Genomic DNA, 19213 nt, shown 5'->3' with positions numbered 1-19213 from the left:
AGAGAAAAAGGAATGGATGCGTTTGCTGCCATTGGTGTTGAACGTTAAATATTTGTACGTGAAATAAATACCAAATGCTGCATCTACTGTTTGCATTTTTAATATATTTGTTTGAAATTACGAACTATTTTGCCAAAGATGTGAAATACGAAATTGTTTTGAATTTAACAACAATTTATCTTCGTTCGTAATCTTTTTTGTTGCAGATTTTTTTTCCCTTTGGAATCAAATGAATTCATTGGTTGTTTATCGTTTACTGTGGTTTCTGTGCCAACATTAGAACAACGATACACGGATAAATGACGGGCTATGCTTTAATCAGCATATCTATTCAAATCTAATGCATGTGATTGGTATTTTTGCTGAATATTTTAATGCATCATCTCTTTGAAATAAATGGAAATTTGATTATTTTTGTTTTCGTTTGGTTTTTACGTTAAACCATCGATACGAACGAATATCGACATGCATTTTTCACCATCAACATTGAAAAACTAATTGCAGCTTACGCTGTTAGAATTTCATGAATGCCTTTATTATTGTAATTGACTGCTTATGAATATATATGTATGAAGCAACACTTGGAACAAATGCTTTCTGTCCATTTATTGCCTATCTTTCTGTGTAGACAGAATTTGAAATTTGCTTGGCCACAAATTGAATGATTAATAAGTAAAGGAGAACTATTGATTTGAAATCAAATATATAAAAAATGGAATTTTCCATTGCATTTGTGGACATTTGTCTAAAACTATTCCTAGAGATAGCAAACAGATTCGACGAAGGAGGCGTTGCTAATATTTCACGTATACTTTGATATGAATCCAAATGAAATGCAATGAACATTGTCTTTTTTTGAAAATGAAAGCGCTTTTACAGTCTGTTTTTTTCCATTTTTCTTGCATAAAATTCTGATGCAATTTCCCTAAATATTTCCATGGCATAGCGTCTATTTTATATTTCTGCATAAATTTCATAACAACTCGACATAATTTCTAATCGTTTTACTCGGTTTGATTTGTTGAATTGGGCATTGAATGCATTCATTTGGTTGTTGTTTCGTTTGTTTTCGCAGTCGTTGCCAACTGAAGAGCAGCGAAATGCCATCCGTATCGGGCAACACTAAAACCAAAATGTATTTTCGCGGCATCATCTTTTTCAGTGCTTGGGCTTTTTTTCACTTCAATTTAGAACTCTGTAGCGAACAGACAAACGTTGAGTGTGTGCGACAATTGTGTATATTTTTGGCGAACAAAATATTGTAATTTTTGTGGAAATTTTATTTCGCTTGATACTTTTTAAACGAAAATATAAAATTAAAAACGAAAAATGGTAAGTAAATTTCGCATTAAAATAGCAAAACAATTTCGAGTTTGTTGAAGTATAAAACGAAGTTCTAAATATATATATTTTTTCCACTCTCGATTCCTTCTATCGAACGGGAAAATGCGCGAAATTGATTTTGTTGGTATAAAAGAATAGAAGAAGAGAGAGTGAGAAGAAGATAGTTTTTCATATGCTTGTGTATCGTTTACTCATATTGGTATCGCGCTCCAAAAACCGATGTTGTATTCTTAACCTTAATTTTCCGCAAAAATGAGAGAGAAAAAAATGGAATAGTTTTTTTTTCTCTCGCTCTCTCTCTCTTTCTTTCTCTCTCTCAATTTCTGTGTTGGTATCGTGTATCGGGGCTTGGTAGTTATAATCACACTGTGTGTATTTATTTGATGATTTTGTCTTTTTAGGCTGGTGGCAAAGCAGGTAAAGATTCCGGAAAATCCAAAGCAAAAGCCGTTTCACGCTCAGCACGTGCCGGACTCCAGGTAATTATTATGATTTTTAATAAATTTCTTTCAAAATTGGACGATCATTCGGTTGCTCTCGGTTCGCCAACTTTTGGGCGCTCAATTCGATTGCAGCAACAACAACAACAGCCCAATCGTTTTTTTTTTCTCCACCAATGTTATTATAACATTTTTGGCGCTCTGTCATTTTGTCGCTAGTGCTTACGCTACCATTTTTTTTGTTGTTGTTGGTGTTGTTGTTTTCTACATTGGTGTTTGTTTGATATCAATTGTTTTTTTTTTCGTTTCTTTCATTCTCTCATCTCTTTACTTATTTCTTTTTTCTATAGTTCCCCGTCGGTAGAATCCACCGGCATTTGAAAAATCGCACAACAAGCCATGGTCGTGTTGGTGCCACCGCTGCCGTTTACAGTGCCGCTATTTTGGAGTATTTAACAGCCGAAGTAAGTAAACTCATATCGCTTCTCTATTTCTCATATTCCGACAACGAAAATGTTTAATTGTGCGCGTTCACAAATGGTGTAGATTGCCGCCATTTTGTATTTTATTTTAACGATTTGTTTGTGTTTTGTGTGTGCTATGTTTCGGATCGATCTTGTGTGTGTATGTGTATTTACACATCAATTTTTTTTTGCCTTCACTTTATCTTCATAAATATTTTTTTTCGCCGGTGAGATACCAAAGCACACAAATATTCACATTGAATATGATTTTTCGTTCGGTTTTCATTTTTTTTTTTGGCGGCATTCATTTACATTTGTTCGAGTGAGTCGATTTGTGGCGCTTTGAACGAGGCAAAACGAAGCGATGAATTCGATACAGTGTGTGGAAAAGAGATGCACGAAAAAACCGTTGATTTCATTTTCAAATCATTGGCGTTGTTTTGCTATCCTCTGCTCACCCTTCTTCCCAAGCGTAAATGTGCGTTCACTTGGTATATGGCTCTGCGTATGCGGTTGCCTCTGCATGTGTGTAAGCGCGCGTTCCTGTGTGTATGTGTATGTATGTGCCTCGGCTGTATTGTGTTTGTGTGTACACTGTACACCAAATGCAAGCGACGTGTGCTCATGTAAACGGAGTGCAATTTGCCGCCAAACAAAAATGCCGTACGAATGCCGAACGAATGTATACATATGCATGTCTGTGCGTGTCCACTGCATCGTTTCTGTTTCTATTATGCTTCTTTTTTGTTCTCTCATGTTTCCTGACTCAGCCAACTATCGATAAGACGGCTCATTCAAATGATTTTTCTCTTGTGTTTCTTTTTTTTTGGCTTATGCCCGTATCAAGTATTTCACATGAATCATCGATTATTAACGGTCTTTTTTCTTTTCTTTTTTCTTGCATCTTCGCTTTTCTAGGTGTTGGAATTGGCTGGTAATGCCTCAAAAGACTTGAAAGTGAAACGTATCACCCCACGTCATTTGCAGTTGGCCATCCGTGGAGATGAAGAATTGGACAGTTTGATCAAGGCGACCATTGCTGGTGGTGGTGTCATTCCACACATCCACAAATCACTCATCGGCAAGAAGGGAGGCCCAGAATAACCAAATTAATCATAATATCGACGCCTATTCAAAAACATCCAGAACATTTTTCTTTTTGAATAATTCTACAACTGCAGAGGAATCACTTAATCGTAGCATTTAAAGAAGAAGAAAAAAACCAACAAACACTGTCTTTCATCTTTTAAACAAATAATTTATTCATTTTTTTTTCGAACGATGATTTGAAAATCGTGAGTCTCTTTAGGCGTGCATTTCGAATTCAAATCAAACAAAACATAAAAAAAAACACAGAAATGAATTACATTTTCTTACGAAATTTTTTTTTTCACAACCGACTATTGAAAATCCCACATTCATAACATAATAACAAAAGACAGACTAAAGCAAGAAAAAGTGTGTTCTTAAAAGCGTTTTCTCGTGCAGAAAAATCTTCTTTTTTTTTACAAGAAATTTGTTTTCCTACCACATTCTTAAGTTTAATTGCGAAAAAGTTTTTTTTTTCTCGATAATTTTCATTATCGACGATTTGTCAGTAAATTTTTTCCTTCTAGAATCATAAGACATTTAACAATTTTTTTTTTGCTGTTTGAGAAATTGAACGAATAAAAAGCTGTTTACTCGTAATTAAATATAGAAATCAAATAAAGAACGGAATGAATGAAAAAAAAGCGAAAAAAAACTTTACACAATATTAATGAGAACATCCGAGAGAAAAAAGAAAGAAAGAAACAAAAATCAGGTCCCGAACGGTAAATAAATGGCTAATTAATATTGTAAACTGAATAACATTAATAGTTTAAACGGTTATTGAATAAATACGAAGGAAATTTACTGAAATCAACACAAACAAAAAACCAACAAAACAAACAACAACGTACTGATTTAATAATATGAAGCAACAAAATGAAAGGAGAAGAAGTAACAAAAAAAAGAATCACACAAAATGAACGAAAACAATCGATACACAAAATAGTTCAATATTCTGATATCGCAACTTTCATCTCTTAGTTTTAGGGAATTTTTTTTAGCAAATTAAAAACAAAACAAAAAGGAAACCGATTTTCAGTAATGTTTTGTTTAAAGTTGTGTTAAACTTGTGTGTGCTGTTTATTTCTCAATAAAATTGCAAAACGGACTCGCTTCTCTTTTGTATGTGCAGTTATTCTCCAATCGGTTTGTAGCCGGCAACACAACCTTGGGCCTTGCCGATTTCTTTCCCCACATTTTCAGCGACAACGAATCACTTTTTCTGTAGTACAACAACCAATGACATTCGATTGGATTTTACTTCGGTGCAATTACAAAAAATGCCGATAAAGAAAAACAATCGTGTTTTTTGTGTCTATTGACTTTATTCGATGAAAATTACAAATTTTTGGCATATTCTTGTGTGCGTGTGTGTGTGCATGTCACACACAACACATGTGTTTGCGTATATGCATTACGCATACGAGGAATTTCTCATTGTTATCGAAATTAATTATTCGTTGGCTTTGCCAATCTCTTCACAACGGTACTCCATATCGCCCTGTTATAATGGTAAGAAATTCAGATTTTAGGTCACATTTTTCTTAAATTTAGTCAACTACAATTTCAAGTCGCTTCAGACCGAATGTTTTACCTCATCCAATTCCAAGCATTTGCCCCATTCTTGAAGTGTGACACGATGGTTGCCGTCTGGATCGCATGACTCAAGGAATGGTGCGATGCAGTGTTCCAATGACATCAATGGTGCACGGATTGGGAACAGTTCGTGAAGTGAGACGGAACGATCATGTGGATGGCCATCCAAATCGCACCATTTCCATATAGCAGCATTGGCCCAGCGACGGGTCATATTGGTTTCGGCTTCGGTTTGCAAATTCTTGTATTTCGATGGGAATTCATCATTCTGTGCCAAGTCATTCATCACATTGAACAACCAATCACGCATACGTCTTGGGAAATCGCTCATTTCTTCATCGCTACAGGCCTATAAAACGAAAAATTGAAATTATTTAATAATTGCTCTTGAATGTGGCTCCAAATTCTTGAAAAAATCCGAAACAAAACAATTTTCGTTTGACAATTTTGAATTTGAACTCACTGGAATTTCCTTGCATTCTCCGTAGTAGTTAATGTGGATGTGTTTTAAATCGGCCGATTTGCAGCGAGCATCATCTGTGTCGCATAGGCAACGTTCACGATGAACTTCACAGTCTGAGTTCCAGGTTTGGTTTTTGTTGGTGCAAACCATTCGTCGTGGATCAGTTTGTTGTGGGCATTCTGAAATGCACACACACTCTGCAGTTGTTCCATCGGCTTGACAAACTCGACCAGCACCGCAATGGATTTTTGCGCATGGATCAACTGAATTATTCAAAAAAACGAGATTCAAAATAAAATTTAAAACAATTTAAAACCAAAATGTTCAGATTTTGATGGAAATGTAAAAATTACGTAGGATTGGTGCATGGTTGTCAATCATTTGTTGTGCAAGATCAGCGGCAATTTCAGCAGCTCTTTCATTTTCACGGACCAAATCTTTGTGCTGTAAAATAAATGTCATTCATAAGTGATTTTCTATAGAAAAAAAACCCATCTATTTTTCCATACTAGTTGTTCTTCTTCAATTTCACGAAGGAGTTCCTCATCACGAACCAAATCATCTAAGTCATCTTGACCTAGGTCATCTATGTCAACGTCAAGCTAAAATTTGAATAAAAATCAATCACATTTGGTTGAATCAATGAATCAATTTGGTGTGCGAAATTCAAAATGTCTCACCTCTTCTTTGGCCAAAGCAAGCGTTGCACATAGTAACAAAGCAATCAGTTGAAAGTACTTCAACTTCATGATTTTCTTGTTGCGATATATCCTGTTGAAAGAGAATAACGTGTGTATAACAATGTTTCTATACGCTTTCCTGTTTACAAAACTGGGCTAATGGTATTGCAAATGATAAAATTGGCTAAAGTTGCGGCTCCTTAGAACAGTGTACTTCCAAAATTATGCGATAACACACATTAGCACAGTATCACTGCGAATATGTGAGTCGAGTTAAGATGCGATATGGATTCGAGCAACAACTCTTTTAAAATAAAAAATATATGTTTACTAAATGAGATATAGAAACATCCGGTCCAGATTTCAGATGCTCATGTCTGTGTTTGTGTGTGTGTGTTTGTGAGGCGTCAGAACATAAAACCGAAAGAAAAGAAAAACAAACGAGACGCATCGCAGAAAGACGAAGCAAAGAATGAGTGATCGTTTGTTTCATCTGATTAGCACAATTTATATGCATATCCTCCCTATGCATGCTGTGTACGTTTGAAAAGTCATGTGCACTGGGATGGCATGCGATGCGTATAGATTTATGCATGCCGCCCAATATCACAAACACAAACCATTGAACAAAACGCAACGACTCTTATTTTGTTTCGTTCTTCACTTAATCGCTGATATATAAACAAAGCAAAATGTAGAGCAACAATTTTTCGCAAGAAACGGAATGAAGCAGCGCATCATCAGGGCTTGCAAGCTAAATCTCAGAATTATGTTGTGTACATAAAATTGATGAGCTGACACAGTGTAACATAGTATGTGTTTACCGGTCTTCCTTTTCAAATAAAAGCGAAGAGAAAAAAAACTAAGACACTAGAACATGCTCGCAAAATACCAGTTTAAATGAAATGAATAATTTCGAATTTATCGCATTTTTATGGCCCGAACCAAATACGCGCTCACTCACTCACTCACTTAATTCAATGAAAGTAAAATGTGGTTGCACTACAATCAGCAGTAATTTTGTATTGGGAATGCGCTTTTGCTATTTGCCGAATGAAAATAAATGCCTGCAGCAGCTTCAAGTTAACCATTTACTACATCGTAGGTGGATCCGATTTCAAAAACTATTTTCTATGAATGATCAAACACATGCTCATGGATACCAAACTCAATTTAGACTTTGCAATTTTGCAAATTTTTCCGTTTCAGTTGCACATGTGGTGTTGTAACCCTTTTTCCATTCCATTTGAATAATCGGCCAAAAATTCTGAATTCTTGGTCAGAGCGAATAATTCTGGACGGGATTTTAGCATTTATGATTTTGAATTTTTCGCAAATTTTTCGAAGAGTTGCAGCCACTCAGATTTGCTTCATACTAAAGAATTTTTCTTTTTAAATTTCTTTTTCGTTTTTCTCAAATTTCAACATAGAATGTCAAAAATTAGGGCAGATAATCCAAAGGTTATCGTTAGAAAATGAACTTTAAAGGCGTTTTTCGAAATTTGGACCAAAGAAAATTGGTCAAAGACTTCCGTGATACGAAAATAACATTCGAGATTTTAATTTTTCTTTGAATGAAGTTGTTTTGATCACGATAATTCTAACTAAATTTTTCTTCGCTGATGTCCTCGAACGTAGAATGAATTTTTATGACAGAATTTGCACGTTTTCAAACCAATAGAACGTTGAATGTTCTAATTCGGAGGGCATTTTTAATCAAAGTTATTCAAAAAAAAAAATATTCGGGAATATTGATAACACTGGAAGTGACCTCAGTATGTTTGCAATGTTTAACCTTATCTATACACACTGTAAACTGGGGAAAAATAATTAAATTCTACGAGAAAACTAATGTTGGAACTAAAATTTCGGTTTCAATCCGTACCTTAAGTTGGAATAAGTTTATAAACTTAATCAATGGTAAACAAAATGTTACGTGATGTTCTGCGATGAATTGGGCACTGTGTATTTTCGGTTGTTCAAATTCTTACGTCCACTCGGCACTAAGTAGCACGATCAACTGATTTAGAGGAAGCAGATATGCCTTCCGTCTGCTGCTACGAAATCGCGCACGGTCGCGATTTTGTGTCCGTTTTCTTGTTGTTGTTGCCAGTTCATGTTTGCTCTTTTTTCCTGTTTCTAATTCACATACTCACACAATCGAATTCGACTGCGTTTACATTGGTGGCCATGCTCACGCGATATTTCTCTGATAATGCAACCACACACTGTGTCATCCGTTCATCCGTTTGCAAGACGAATTTCGACTGCATGCTCTGGTATGTGCCATTTTGAGAAAAGAAATAAATTATGTTCTCCTTTTAATGAAGGAAAAATAAAAGAAAAACTGCCCTCGGGGCCCACAAAAAGACATCATCACTCTGACATAGTATATATGTTTTGATCGTGCTATTTTTTATTTTATCAAATCTTCGGTTGAACTTACAATTTTCTCTTTTGTTTCAACAAATTTGATGATTTTTCTTATTTCTTCCCATTGAATTGCTACAAAGAACCTTTGATTGGATCAAAGGATATAGACAAAATGATTTCAGACTTGAAATGCGATGTAAAGTGAAAGCAACAACAAAAAAATTGACTGGAAATTTGAATTAAAGAATATACAATTTCTATATTATTATATATGTTTGCTGATCGTGGGTTCAGTTTTGATAAGCAGCATCGAGTTATTGGATTTTTTTTGTCGTCTGTTTCATTTTGTTTTTCCTCTTTATGTTTTCATGGATGTTTTTGGTCGACATCAACAAAATTTGTCCTAAATTATACAAATTTTAAACAATTGTGTCTGAGTGTGCAGTTTTCATTAGATTTTGTATAATGAAATCAAGACACTTCTACTATTTCAATTCGATTCGTTTCGTTTCAATTTGTTTTTTTCTTTATTGTATTTACTTTGTGTATGTGATTTATTTTTTGTGGTCTGGACTGTTAAGTTTGTGTGTGCTTTTTGATCATCAAATTTTGTCAGTTCTTTATATCAACGGAGTGATCGTACAGACATCATCGTCGTTCTTCTCTGTTTTGTTTTTTTTTTCACACCTATAGAGCTACATTATTATTATTTGGTGAACAATTCAAGGCAAAAATCATAATCAGAGCTTTAAAAAAACCGTTTCCTTTCGACCGAAAAAAATTTGGCGATTTTTATGAAATTAAGAAAAAAAATGAGTTTCGAGTTCCTACATAAAACTACGCCTTGTGGTAATTTGATTATCAGTCTCGCATTCGTTTGTTATATTTTTCTTAAATTTGTGTCAGCATTCAAAAGCTTCTAAATCGGATTTCGTTTCAGGAAATAAATTCTGGATTTTTGCTGCTGTTATTGTTCCTTTTTAGTTGAAGGGGAAACATATCTTTCATGTCATTGTAAATGCTTTGACGTTGTATATTATCATGTGGCACCAATTTTTATTTGCTTGTTTAAATCACCTATAATCATTTATAAAACTTAGAAACCGCCACCATTTCGCCTAAATTTCATCAACCAGAAGCATTCTCATCAATTTTCATCCATTTCGAATATTTAATTGCGAATCATACTCTGAAAAATCGTCTACTTAGAATGAACATTTAAAACAAAATCGGATAATTCATAGTGTGATGATTCAGATGATTACGGATTACAAATTTTGCACACAAGCAAAAAATATTCCGTTTCTAATTTAAACAACTCGTTTATCACAGCTCCTGTTTAATTTCGGATATTGATTTAAATTAGAGACGGTTTAAAAAAAATTATTGTATTTCGTGTGCCTAAGAAAGAGAGAGAGAGAAAATTAATAAATGAACCATTTTCGCAAATCATATATGAAAAAAATGTCATTTCATGTTCATGTCAGAAGCACCTGAAATGTCGTCTAGGTTCTATTCGATTTTCTTTTTGACTCACTATTTTGTTGCTATCCATTTATTTTATTTATTGAATACTCGTTTCTTCTTTTTTTTGTCGGAAGTAAAAAAAAGGCAAGGTTCGCAGTAATAATCCATCGAATGGAACAACTTTTTTTTTCGAAATTCATGCGCACGACCAATCAATTCTTTCAACAAACAATTTTATAAAATACTTTCGAGAAAGTGATAGAGAAAAAATAGAAACATTTTTAATTTTGCCAGCTGCGTTCACTTGACCATCAATCCATTCACATACGACTGATTCTCTTTCGGTTCTGATTTAGTACTTGGGAGAAGCGTTTTGTAAAACATGCGATTCATGTGGCTCGTTTTTGTTTTCTTCTTAAACAGAAATTCAACAGTTTCACGATTTTAGGTATGCAAAAAGTTGACAAGATAAACTCAAATCTCGCTCAGTGGAATTGGGAACGACCGTATTGCCTTATTCGTTTTCATTTTTCTTTTATTTCGCTTTTGTAAGGCAAAATGAAGTAAAATCTTTGTGTTGATGGTTTTTTTTTCTTCGTATCTTTTTCTCAGTTTAAGAATTGTTTACATTCATTAAAAAAGTTATGCTAAATTATTGGCCTGTGTTAGGAATTTTACATAATTGATGATTTTGTTCTTTTTTCTATTTTTGCTCGTCTAACTACTTACTGTAACAATTTTTTTTTCTCGCATTGTTGTGTTTTAAAGTCGAAATAGTGAATGCCCATGAATTTTCCCATTGAAAATGCGTTAGATGTTGATTTTTGTTTTACCTAAGTCAGATTTTTAAGCTCAAAAATCTCGATGATTATAAGCAATTTTGAAAAATCGCTTGGATTTATACTATCACTCAAATAAGACAAAATTCATACATCTCGCCATTAACCAATGAAAGAAAAATCCACGGAAAATCATTGCTTTCAAACTCGGTGTTTGCTTTTACTGTTTCGATTAAATATTAATTTTTTTTGGCATATCTTTCAGTAAAAGGGGCAAAAATCAAAGGAATTCACATATTTCATTGAATGTCATTTGTTAATGAATGGGAATGAAAAGAAAAGATTTCGTATTTTCTTCACTTTTGTTACGTCATCACACACTCTCATGTTATGTCTATCCAATAGTGAGAATAGAAATGCGATTTAGTCTACGCACGAGACACCGAAAGTGATTGAACACTTGAAGAGTTTCTTAATTCGAAAGAAAAAAAAAAACAAATGGAAAATAGGAACTAATGTCCAATATAATCAATAACACTATCAACTAAAGAGTCAACTGAAAGTAGAAAAAAAAAACAATAAAAAATTGTGAGACAATAAAAAACGTAAATAATCTTGGTCAACATAAAATTTAAAACAAAAAGATAAATTTATTGAAATTAAAAACTTTGTTTTTTTTTTGTAAATCGCTTTTGTTAAACAAAATCTTTGTCTAAGAATATGCATTGTTATTTGTTTCTTCTCGTGGATACAAAGGAGAGAGATATCCCATACACCGGGATAAAACATTGATTTTTTTTTATTTCGTTCACAATAAAAAAAATTCTATTTCAGAAAAAAAAATCGCTATGTTTTTTTTTCTTTTTGCTTCTTGTTTCAGTTGCTTTTTTTTCTATTTGTTTGTCATCTGTAGGATGTATGAATTTTCAAACGTTGTAATGCATGTGTCTTTAGACATAGACATGTACGTGTGTGTGTTCAGCTTCTGCTGAGTCTTCTTGTTTCATTTAAAATAAATAAGTACAGTTTACTCTCAGCGTATTCGGTTGTTGTTTCTTTTTATTCTTTTGTTTCTGCATTTTATTCCTAGTAATTTGACTGCGAGATATATGAGTTGAGAGTAGAATGTAATTGGAATATGTCGTGTTTTGCGTTGAGAGTGTTTTGTTTGTGTGTGTGTGTGTGTATGTGTTGTGTGTTATTTACTAAATTTATTTGATAATGTGTTTTTTGTGTCTTTTTGAGTTTTTTTTCTCATCTATTTTGTTCATCAAAGTGTCTGAGGCATGGCACTAGAGCGAGATTACACATTCGGCAATGAAAATTGTCGTCCGCACGAAAATTCACTCAAGTATCAATTCAGCCCAGCAATTCAACCACATTTTTTTTTATTTTTACAATTGTTGCTTTTTTACGCTTTTCTTTATTATTAATATAATAATGTTTTCGTTACTTGTTGTTGTACAAAAGAAATCACATATAATCTATTTCCGCAAAATTTAAATTATGTTTCACATTTCATTTTTTTACGCGCGTTTGTGTTTGTTTGTTTTATTGAATTGATTTCGATTCGAAATAAATCAAAATCTCTATTTAAAGCCTTTATGAATTGTTTTATTTTTTTTTGTTCTTCTCTTGCATCAAACAAACAAAAATCATTTAAGTTTACATGGTTTTGCTAGTTAATAACTTCCAATACATTGTAAAAAAAGTTTTTCGGTTGTTAGATTGGTTGTTTTTTTCTTCTTCGTATGCCTTGTGTCGTGTGTCGTATCCGATTGATGTTGATGTTTCTTTTTCGGTTGTTGTTGGTGTTGCGTTAATTGAATAATGCATATTGATCACTCAGACTTTCATTGTGCCGATGAGAATTTATTTTCAGTTCAATAGAGAATCCGTAACGTGATCCTATCAATTTAGGTAAACATTACTTTTGGTTTCTCTGTTTTGTTGAATTCGTCTCGGGGCTGAATATTTCACCTGAACAACAACACGAACCATTCTTATCAGGAACTGTTTACTTGACATGGTTTATACGAGACACAACATGTTTTCTATGGATGGTTTTTTTTACAAGTCTTTATTCATTTTTTTTTCTCTTCATTTCATTTAATTATTATTTATTATTACTTTTTTCATTCCTAGTTATTTGTTTTTTTTTTTCGTTTGTTTTTAACTTAAAAAAAGATTCAGTTTTAAATCATGAAATCATCATTTCTTTTTATTTTTGGGTGGCATTGTTCGCCCGAATTGTTCAAAAATTGCATCTCAATTAATAACTTTCAAGTTATTAAATGAGAGTTGAGAGATAGAGAGAGAAAGAGTTTAAAAGAAAAAGAAGATAAAAACAAATGCTTTCCAACAACAACAAAAAAAAACAGAAAGAAACTAAAAATTACAATTCATTTTAGAGACAATGACTCAAAAGGAAACTAAAGAATATGTTCGATTTTGAATTGCGTACAGAGGCCAGCCAAGTACGTAAAGTAGCAGTATGGCGACTGTGTGAGTGTTCATTTGTTGCATTTTTTTCCCTCTTCTTCTTCTTCTTCTTCTTCATTTTTTTTTTCTTCTAAAATTTGTTGCAACTTAATTTACATCCAAAACTAGACTTGGTAGATTTCCTAGTGGGTATTGATTGGCATTGTTTTTTTCTTTTCCTCTTTTTTTTAATATCTCGAATTTCTTTCTGGCATTGAACCTCATAGTTTTCTTCACTGCTTCTTTTTCTTCCCACATAAATGATTTTTTACTCGATTTTTTCAATGTCTGTACTAATTCGTAAGTAATCAATAGTAAACCATTTCAATGTCTAAGTTTTGATTCCTCTTTTTCTTTCTGCGTGTATGTATGTGTGTGTGTGTGTTTTTTTTCTTTAATTTTCTTTGGAGTTTTTCTTTATAGGTAATGCATATCATCACCAGATCCTTAATTTTATACATCTATTTGTTTCTTTTTTTTCTCATTTAAGTAGGCTGCTTTCAAAACAAATAAAAAGAAATGAAAATAACATGCGCTTTCTAGATTTATGAACGTTTTTTTTTTTCGTTTGTTTGTTTGTTTGTTTGGTTGATGTTTTTTTGTTTGTATTAATTGCAAAGTTTGTTTACTAGTTTAAAAAAAAAATTAGAAAATTAAAATCGAATCTGGTATCCAGCGAAGAAGTGCACATGTTTTTTTCAAAGGCCGGCGCTTCAAATTGTGTTGCCGGTGTTATTGTGTCATGTGCACGTCTAGGCATGCATTTCCTTGGAGCGTTTTAGCGACGAGCGTAGCCACCACCGTTTCCAGCTGATGCTGAATTTGATGGATTGTTGCTTCCTCGTGGGCCTTGTTGTCGGTCATTTCGGTTGAATGGTCGATTTCCACCGCCTGGCCGGGCATTTGATATGCGATTCAAGTTAATTCCTCGATCGCGATCGCCACTGTTTCTGTTTTGACCACCCGAAATGGTTCGGCCAAGGCCTCGATCGTTTCGGTCACGGTCGTTGCGATCGACATTGTTTGAGTTTTCGTTACGCATACGTGCCTTTTTCTCTTCAACATTCAATTTTTGGCCATCAGGAGAGTTTTCAGGGTAGTACAGAGGCTGAATTGAGCAATAAACAAAACGAAAAAAAGAGAAATGCACGAAATCACAAATCGAGCCCACTTGTTGTTTAGCTTTGTTTTTTTTTCATGTATTAGTGGTGTGACAACTTACCATGTTTGCTAGACAATTCTGCACTGAATCCGGATCTTCGTAGGTAATGAAACCGTAGTTTTGCGGTGCTCGGACGCCTGGAATTTTTGGTCCCGGTTTCGAATGAATTCTCAGATCAACGACCGTACCAAAACGTCCAAACATCACCTTTAGTTCTTCCTCAGTTGCATGATGGGGTACATTTCCTAAAAATAGCTGATGGTTGTCACTGAATTGGTTCGCATTGCTCGATCTTCGTTCTGTGCGAATACAAATAAACATAGATTATTATTGCATTTGATCCAATGAGAGTAAAACCAAAGAAATACAAAATATTTGACAATTTTTTTTTTGCAAAACAAATGAGTGACTATGACAAACCTCTGATTTGGCCAGTTCGTGTGGATTGCGATCGGGAGTTCAAGGTGTTGGTTGTGTTTGGTGTTCGTCCCGTATTCGTAGCCGATGAAGATACAAAGTTGATGCCACTGCTGAAGTTGTCCGATTTGAAGAACTGAGCGTATGTCTTTGGCTCGCTCTGGATTGATTTTGAAACTTCGTCGGCACTGGTATGATTATCGTTGATGTTGTTCTGCTCGCTCTGGATGCTGGGCAAATCATCCTTGGATTCAATATCCACTGATGCCTGTGCACTAACATCGTTCTGCTGGTCGATTTCATTTTGTAATACGGGCACCGATACGTTTTCCAAGTCGTTTACAGCGACATTCTGATTGCCCACAGTAGCCAACTGGTCCACCGGCATGATTTGCTGTTGTGCCGACATTGTTTGAGACTGGATTTGCAACGGTGTATGAGCTGCAAGCGCAGAAAAATATAATTCATAACCACTCACACATGGTAGAAGCATTGATAAAAGCACAGGGTAAATTTGAAATAGCTATACGAATTGGATGGTGATATTTCTTACCACTGGTACTGTTGTTCACATTGTTGACGGCAATGTTGTTGTTCGATGGCGTCAAATTCTGGAGAATCTCATCGTGTTGAACGACTCCGTTCAATTGAGCAGCTGGTTGGGGTTGCTGTTGATAAGATTGAACGTTTCCCAATGGGTAGTAAATTGGTTGTTGAGACTGCTGTTGCTATACACAATTTTCACAAAAATGTTACAAATCACATTTCACAAGTAGGAAGTGCTACAACTAATTTACGCCTAAAAACAAACATGGTTATGACACACACATAATCGAATACATGGGAGAGTATGAGATGGCATTACAGTGGTTCAAAATCGAACCTACCCAAAAATTGGTCCATCACATTTTTCATTTTATTTTCTTTATCAATTTTACAATCGAAACCAAAACCAAATGACAATCGAAATTTTAACAGAAAAAATGTCGAAAAAATTCACTACGTAAAGAATAAACAAAATAAATCTGATCGAAACAAAATGGTCCACCACAATCCGCTTACCTTGTTATCAACGACCAAACCGGTACCGGAGTCCACCTCCTGTTCATCGTCGTTTTCCGATCGGCTTTCCACCTCGACCTCATCGTCTGATATGAGATCTTGATAGCGGAAAATGTCGTTATGCACGTAGTACTTTTTGGGCGATTGCGCTGCCAACACAAAGGTTTGCGTAAAACGTCGCATTGGTTCACCGTTGTTTGACAATTCGCCGGTTACCTGGACCACAACACCGCCGCCAAGAGTCGATTGAGCATCAACCTGACTGATTTTGGCGTGGCAATCCCGAAATCGGAGCTGTTGGATTTTATTGTAGATCTGCTTCTGGCCGATAACCATGGTTGCCTCGCGATTGTGTGGATCGAGACCGCCATGGACGAAGCTCGAATTGTTGTTGTAAAAACGATGAAGATGGTCGGGAGCTTTGTTCAACAGGGTGTAGTATTGACGTACGAATTCTCGGCCAACCGATTGGGGTGATGGTACAGCTTCCATGATCATTTCTTTTTGCCAACAGTTATGTGTGTGTGTGTGTACTTGTATGTGATTGTGTGATTTAGTCTTGAAGTTCAAGTGACACGGTTTTTTTTTATCTGTAATAATGGATTAATCATGGCATTAAAATCGGGTCGGTGACGTGTTGACTCATGTTATGATAAACTCCACAAATTTCATATATATTTTCTTGGGAAACACAAAAATTTAAAATACAAACTTCTTGAAATACAACATTCTGTAACTCAAATCGATTTTTCAATCGAAACTATTTGGCTGTAATTCATTGGAATCGTAAATCTTGACCGAGTCGAATGGATTGAAATTTTCATGAAGTTTGCAAAACTTTGCGAAATTGCAGAAAAGAGAAATAAAACTTATGTAGAAAAACGCATGGTTTTTTGTTAGTTCATGGCGTCTCGTCTCCCTTGATGGATCGAACTTGTAACAAAAATGTGGTGTGTCTGAATTTTTTTTTTTACTTTGCATCGTGATGCGTAGTTTGATTTTGGACAGTTTATCGAGAGCTTGTACGATTTTGTTGCACGGATTACAAGCGGAATGAAAGGATAAAAAAAATCTGTTTTCGGTCAAAACTGTTCGCCATCATCTTCTGTGGCCTCCGAAATTTACCGTGTGCACGTATGATTAGGCGTCGTGTGCTATGAATGTTGTTTTTTTTCTCTTCTTCTATATTGTGTTCTTCTGAACGAGGTCTACAACTAGAATATTCCTGACCGTAACTTATATATTCTCAACACTGGCCGAAAAACATGAGTTGGTGGCACCGTTTTTCTTTTGCACTAACCGAGATCACTTTGGGTTATTTGTCAGACAAAAATTACCTTAAAATTTGTATCGCAAATTGTGTATATGAAAATAAAAACTATAAACAAAATGTGATGGGAAACTGCAGCGCGTATTTTCTTCTCTTCACTCAAATAAATTGCTAACCAAAACGTTGTGAAATGTGTGTTTGTCTTGTATTTGATACGGTTGCGATGAGACACAATAGTATAGGTAAATTGTCGTTTCGTACAGTTGGTTTTGTGGATGATATATACTCACTCTTCGTGTATTCGTTTTTTGCCTGTTCGCAAAGATAGATGAAAGAAGAACAGAGAAAAAAAGAAGTACACAAACACGCACACACTCTGTATGTAATAATATGTTTGTGTGTGTGAATGTGAATACGAAGCAAGTACAGAAAAGTCACACGATGAGTTTAACATTGAAATGGCATCCCTGTTTGTCGCAAACAATATGTATAACGCATACACACCCATACAATGATTAACGCACGCGATTCGACTTACCTACACACAACTCGTCATCATCACATACATTCGCAAACGGGCCAAGCAAATCGAAACCCACACGCGCGCTCTATTTGTGTAGCACTCACCGTTTTGTATGCGCTGTTGCTTGTTTCTCTTGTTCGCAATTTTCCGTCTCCCTCATGCGCTTGCATCACAAACGACGGAACAAGCTTCGTCTACAAAGGGATTTTTTTATTACGTTTCGAATTTCGATTTCGAATTCGTAACATTCTGTAAATTCAGCATTTTGTTCGTTTTTCACGTTTTTTTCATATTCTTTTTTTTTCAATGAGCGCATGTTGTGCAAAACGTTTAATCCATATTTTTATAGATACAATTAACGGACGAAGAACGGCGAAAGGGAATTAAAACGGAATATTTGACATTACCTAGTGATAAGTAAAATGAGCAAGCCGGCACTTGAGCATGCTAGAAGGCAATTTGACAAGTGAAGATTCACTTAATTGCGGCATATACAGTATGATACTGCTCAATACAATGCTTGCACGTTTCACGGCTTTGTACTCAATCGCATCAAGTATGCCATGTTCAAGGCATTTTTCATGCTACCTGTACGGCAATTTACTCAATGAATTGCTAAAAAAATACTTGTTTTTTTTTCAATGTTTTATTTTTAGCGATTAATCGCTTAGATTTACTTTGCAATTTCATAATCTGTTGCAACATTTCAAACTGGTCCGGATGTATTGGTATAAACATTAGTGGAATCACACCGTTATTTGGCATCCTTACAACCATTGCCGAACAATACTATGCCTGAATACTATGCTGAATATTCAAGACGGTGTATGTAATAACATGGCGCTGATATTCCATTGTCATCTGAAACACACGTACACAATCAGACACGATGGGTTCGTGTTCGGAGGCAAAGCATCGAAGCAAAGGCGCAAACAGACCGAATCAAGGCACAACATACGTTTGAACGCACATTTACATCGGTCGGTCCAATACGAACACATCGAATACAACGAACAAGACACAGTCACCGCTGTTGCCGACAATGCCATTGACAATGTATTGGTGAACATGGATCCAACACTCGAAGCGTTTCATTAACAAAGCCTCGAATGGTATGTGTAGCGTTAATAATACCGGCGAGATAACATCTGAGGGAAAAATGGCGGCAAACGTATCCGATGCACGTGCGTGAGCTCAGTGCCTGTCTTATACTTTTCCGTCTTTCGTTTGTGCATATAACCAGAAAATGACAAGTGTAATTTATTTCGATTTGATTTTATTTTTGCCGAAGCATTTTATTGAAGAAAAAAATTTCATTTCCGAAAAGGGATATACAAATTTTTCGATTGCAACATGAGAATGAGCCATTACGATTGTACGTATGTACAAAAAGTGGTCCGATTTGAAGCCATTTCGAAATGTCAAAAGTGTTGACACAACTCGCAAATGCTAACTATCGCGACATCTTTTAGTTTAACCTAGGGGGTAAAATCATTTTTTTCATCTTTTATATCCATATGTATCAAGAAATAACTTAGAAATTCAATAGTATACATGTAAATCCGAAATATCCATGTATATTCAACAATATTCATCGTGA

The 19213-nt window shown here is 34.9% G+C and overlaps 3 protein-coding genes across 11 annotated transcripts; 1 reads left to right on the top strand and 2 right to left on the bottom strand.

Moving 5' to 3' along the window:
- The first annotated feature begins 7 nt into the window (after positions 1-7).
- LOC129578510 (histone H2A.V) lies at positions 8-4448 on the top strand. Its single transcript, XM_055467221.1, has 4 exons — positions 8-1332; positions 1746-1823; positions 2135-2248; positions 3167-4448. The coding sequence occupies exons 1-4, from the start codon at positions 1330-1332 to the stop codon at positions 3350-3352; spliced, it is 381 nt and encodes a 126-aa protein (XP_055323196.1). The 5' UTR covers positions 8-1329; the 3' UTR covers positions 3353-4448.
- Positions 4449-4643: 195 nt separating this feature from the next.
- LOC129578509 (SPARC) lies at positions 4644-8110 on the bottom strand. Its single transcript, XM_055467220.1, has 7 exons — positions 7965-8110; positions 6080-6170; positions 5909-6001; positions 5753-5843; positions 5400-5662; positions 4935-5285; positions 4644-4841 (listed from the first exon to the last, which is right to left on the bottom strand). Exons 2-7 carry the CDS (start codon positions 6146-6148, stop codon positions 4794-4796), a joined length of 915 nt encoding a protein of 304 aa, XP_055323195.1. The 5' UTR covers positions 6149-6170; positions 7965-8110; the 3' UTR covers positions 4644-4793.
- A 5605-nt stretch (positions 8111-13715) lies between these two features.
- On the bottom strand, positions 13716-17715 carry LOC129578507 (ras GTPase-activating protein-binding protein 2). 9 transcript variants are annotated; one of them, XM_055467217.1, is made up of 7 exons: positions 17629-17715; positions 17158-17402; positions 15821-16410; positions 15312-15426; positions 14762-15199; positions 14402-14640; positions 13716-14287 (listed from the first exon to the last, which is right to left on the bottom strand). In XM_055467217.1, the coding sequence occupies exons 3-7, from the start codon at positions 16316-16318 to the stop codon at positions 13958-13960; spliced, it is 1620 nt and encodes a 539-aa protein (XP_055323192.1). In that variant the 5' UTR covers positions 16319-16410; positions 17158-17402; positions 17629-17715; the 3' UTR covers positions 13716-13957. The 9 variants fall into 9 exon arrangements, with proteins under 9 accessions (XP_055323192.1, XP_055323183.1, XP_055323186.1 ...); XM_055467208.1 differs by lacking the exon at positions 17629-17715 and having other exon boundaries at positions 15312-15486; positions 17158-17605; XM_055467211.1 differs by lacking the exon at positions 17629-17715 and having other exon boundaries at positions 15312-15480; positions 17158-17585.
- Between the last annotated feature and the right edge of the window lie 1498 nt (positions 17716-19213).

Source organism: Sitodiplosis mosellana, unplaced genomic scaffold (genome assembly GCF_009176505.1).
Source record: "Sitodiplosis mosellana isolate CC-2019 unplaced genomic scaffold, AAFC_SMos_1.0 Smas_scaffold_6226, whole genome shotgun sequence".
Taxonomy (NCBI): Eukaryota; Metazoa; Arthropoda; class Insecta; order Diptera; family Cecidomyiidae; genus Sitodiplosis; species Sitodiplosis mosellana.
The sequence above is the reverse complement of the archived record's forward strand: the minus strand, read 5'-3'. Positions and strand labels throughout refer to the sequence as shown.

Excerpts from the sequence above, each read along its gene's own strand:
- LOC129578507 (XM_055467208.1), bottom strand. The coding sequence starts at position 16,318 with ATGATCATGGAAGCTGTACCATCACCCCAATCGGTTGGCCGAGAATTC. Across the intron at positions 15,487-15,820 it reads GTTTGGTCGTTGATAACAAG|CAACAGCAGTCTCAACAACC; the intron begins GTAAGCGGATTG and ends AATTGTGTATAG. Across the intron at positions 14,288-14,401 it reads AGAATTGTCTAGCAAACATG|CCTCTGTACTACCCTGAAAA; the intron begins GTAAGTTGTCAC and ends TGCTCAATTCAG.
- LOC129578509 (XM_055467220.1), bottom strand. The coding sequence starts at position 6,148 with ATGAAGTTGAAGTACTTTCAACTGATTGCTTTGTTACTATGTGCAACG. Across the intron at positions 5,663-5,752 it reads CAACCATGCACCAATCCTAC|TTGATCCATGCGCAAAAATC; the intron begins GTAATTTTTACA and ends TGAATAATTCAG. Across the intron at positions 4,842-4,934 it reads AATGCTTGGAATTGGATGAG|GGCGATATGGAGTACCGTTG; the intron begins GTAAAACATTCG and ends CCATTATAACAG.
- LOC129578510 (XM_055467221.1), top strand. Across the intron at positions 1,824-2,134 it reads CAGCACGTGCCGGACTCCAG|TTCCCCGTCGGTAGAATCCA; the intron begins GTAATTATTATG and ends TTTTTTCTATAG. Across the intron at positions 2,249-3,166 it reads TGGAGTATTTAACAGCCGAA|GTGTTGGAATTGGCTGGTAA; the intron begins GTAAGTAAACTC and ends TCGCTTTTCTAG.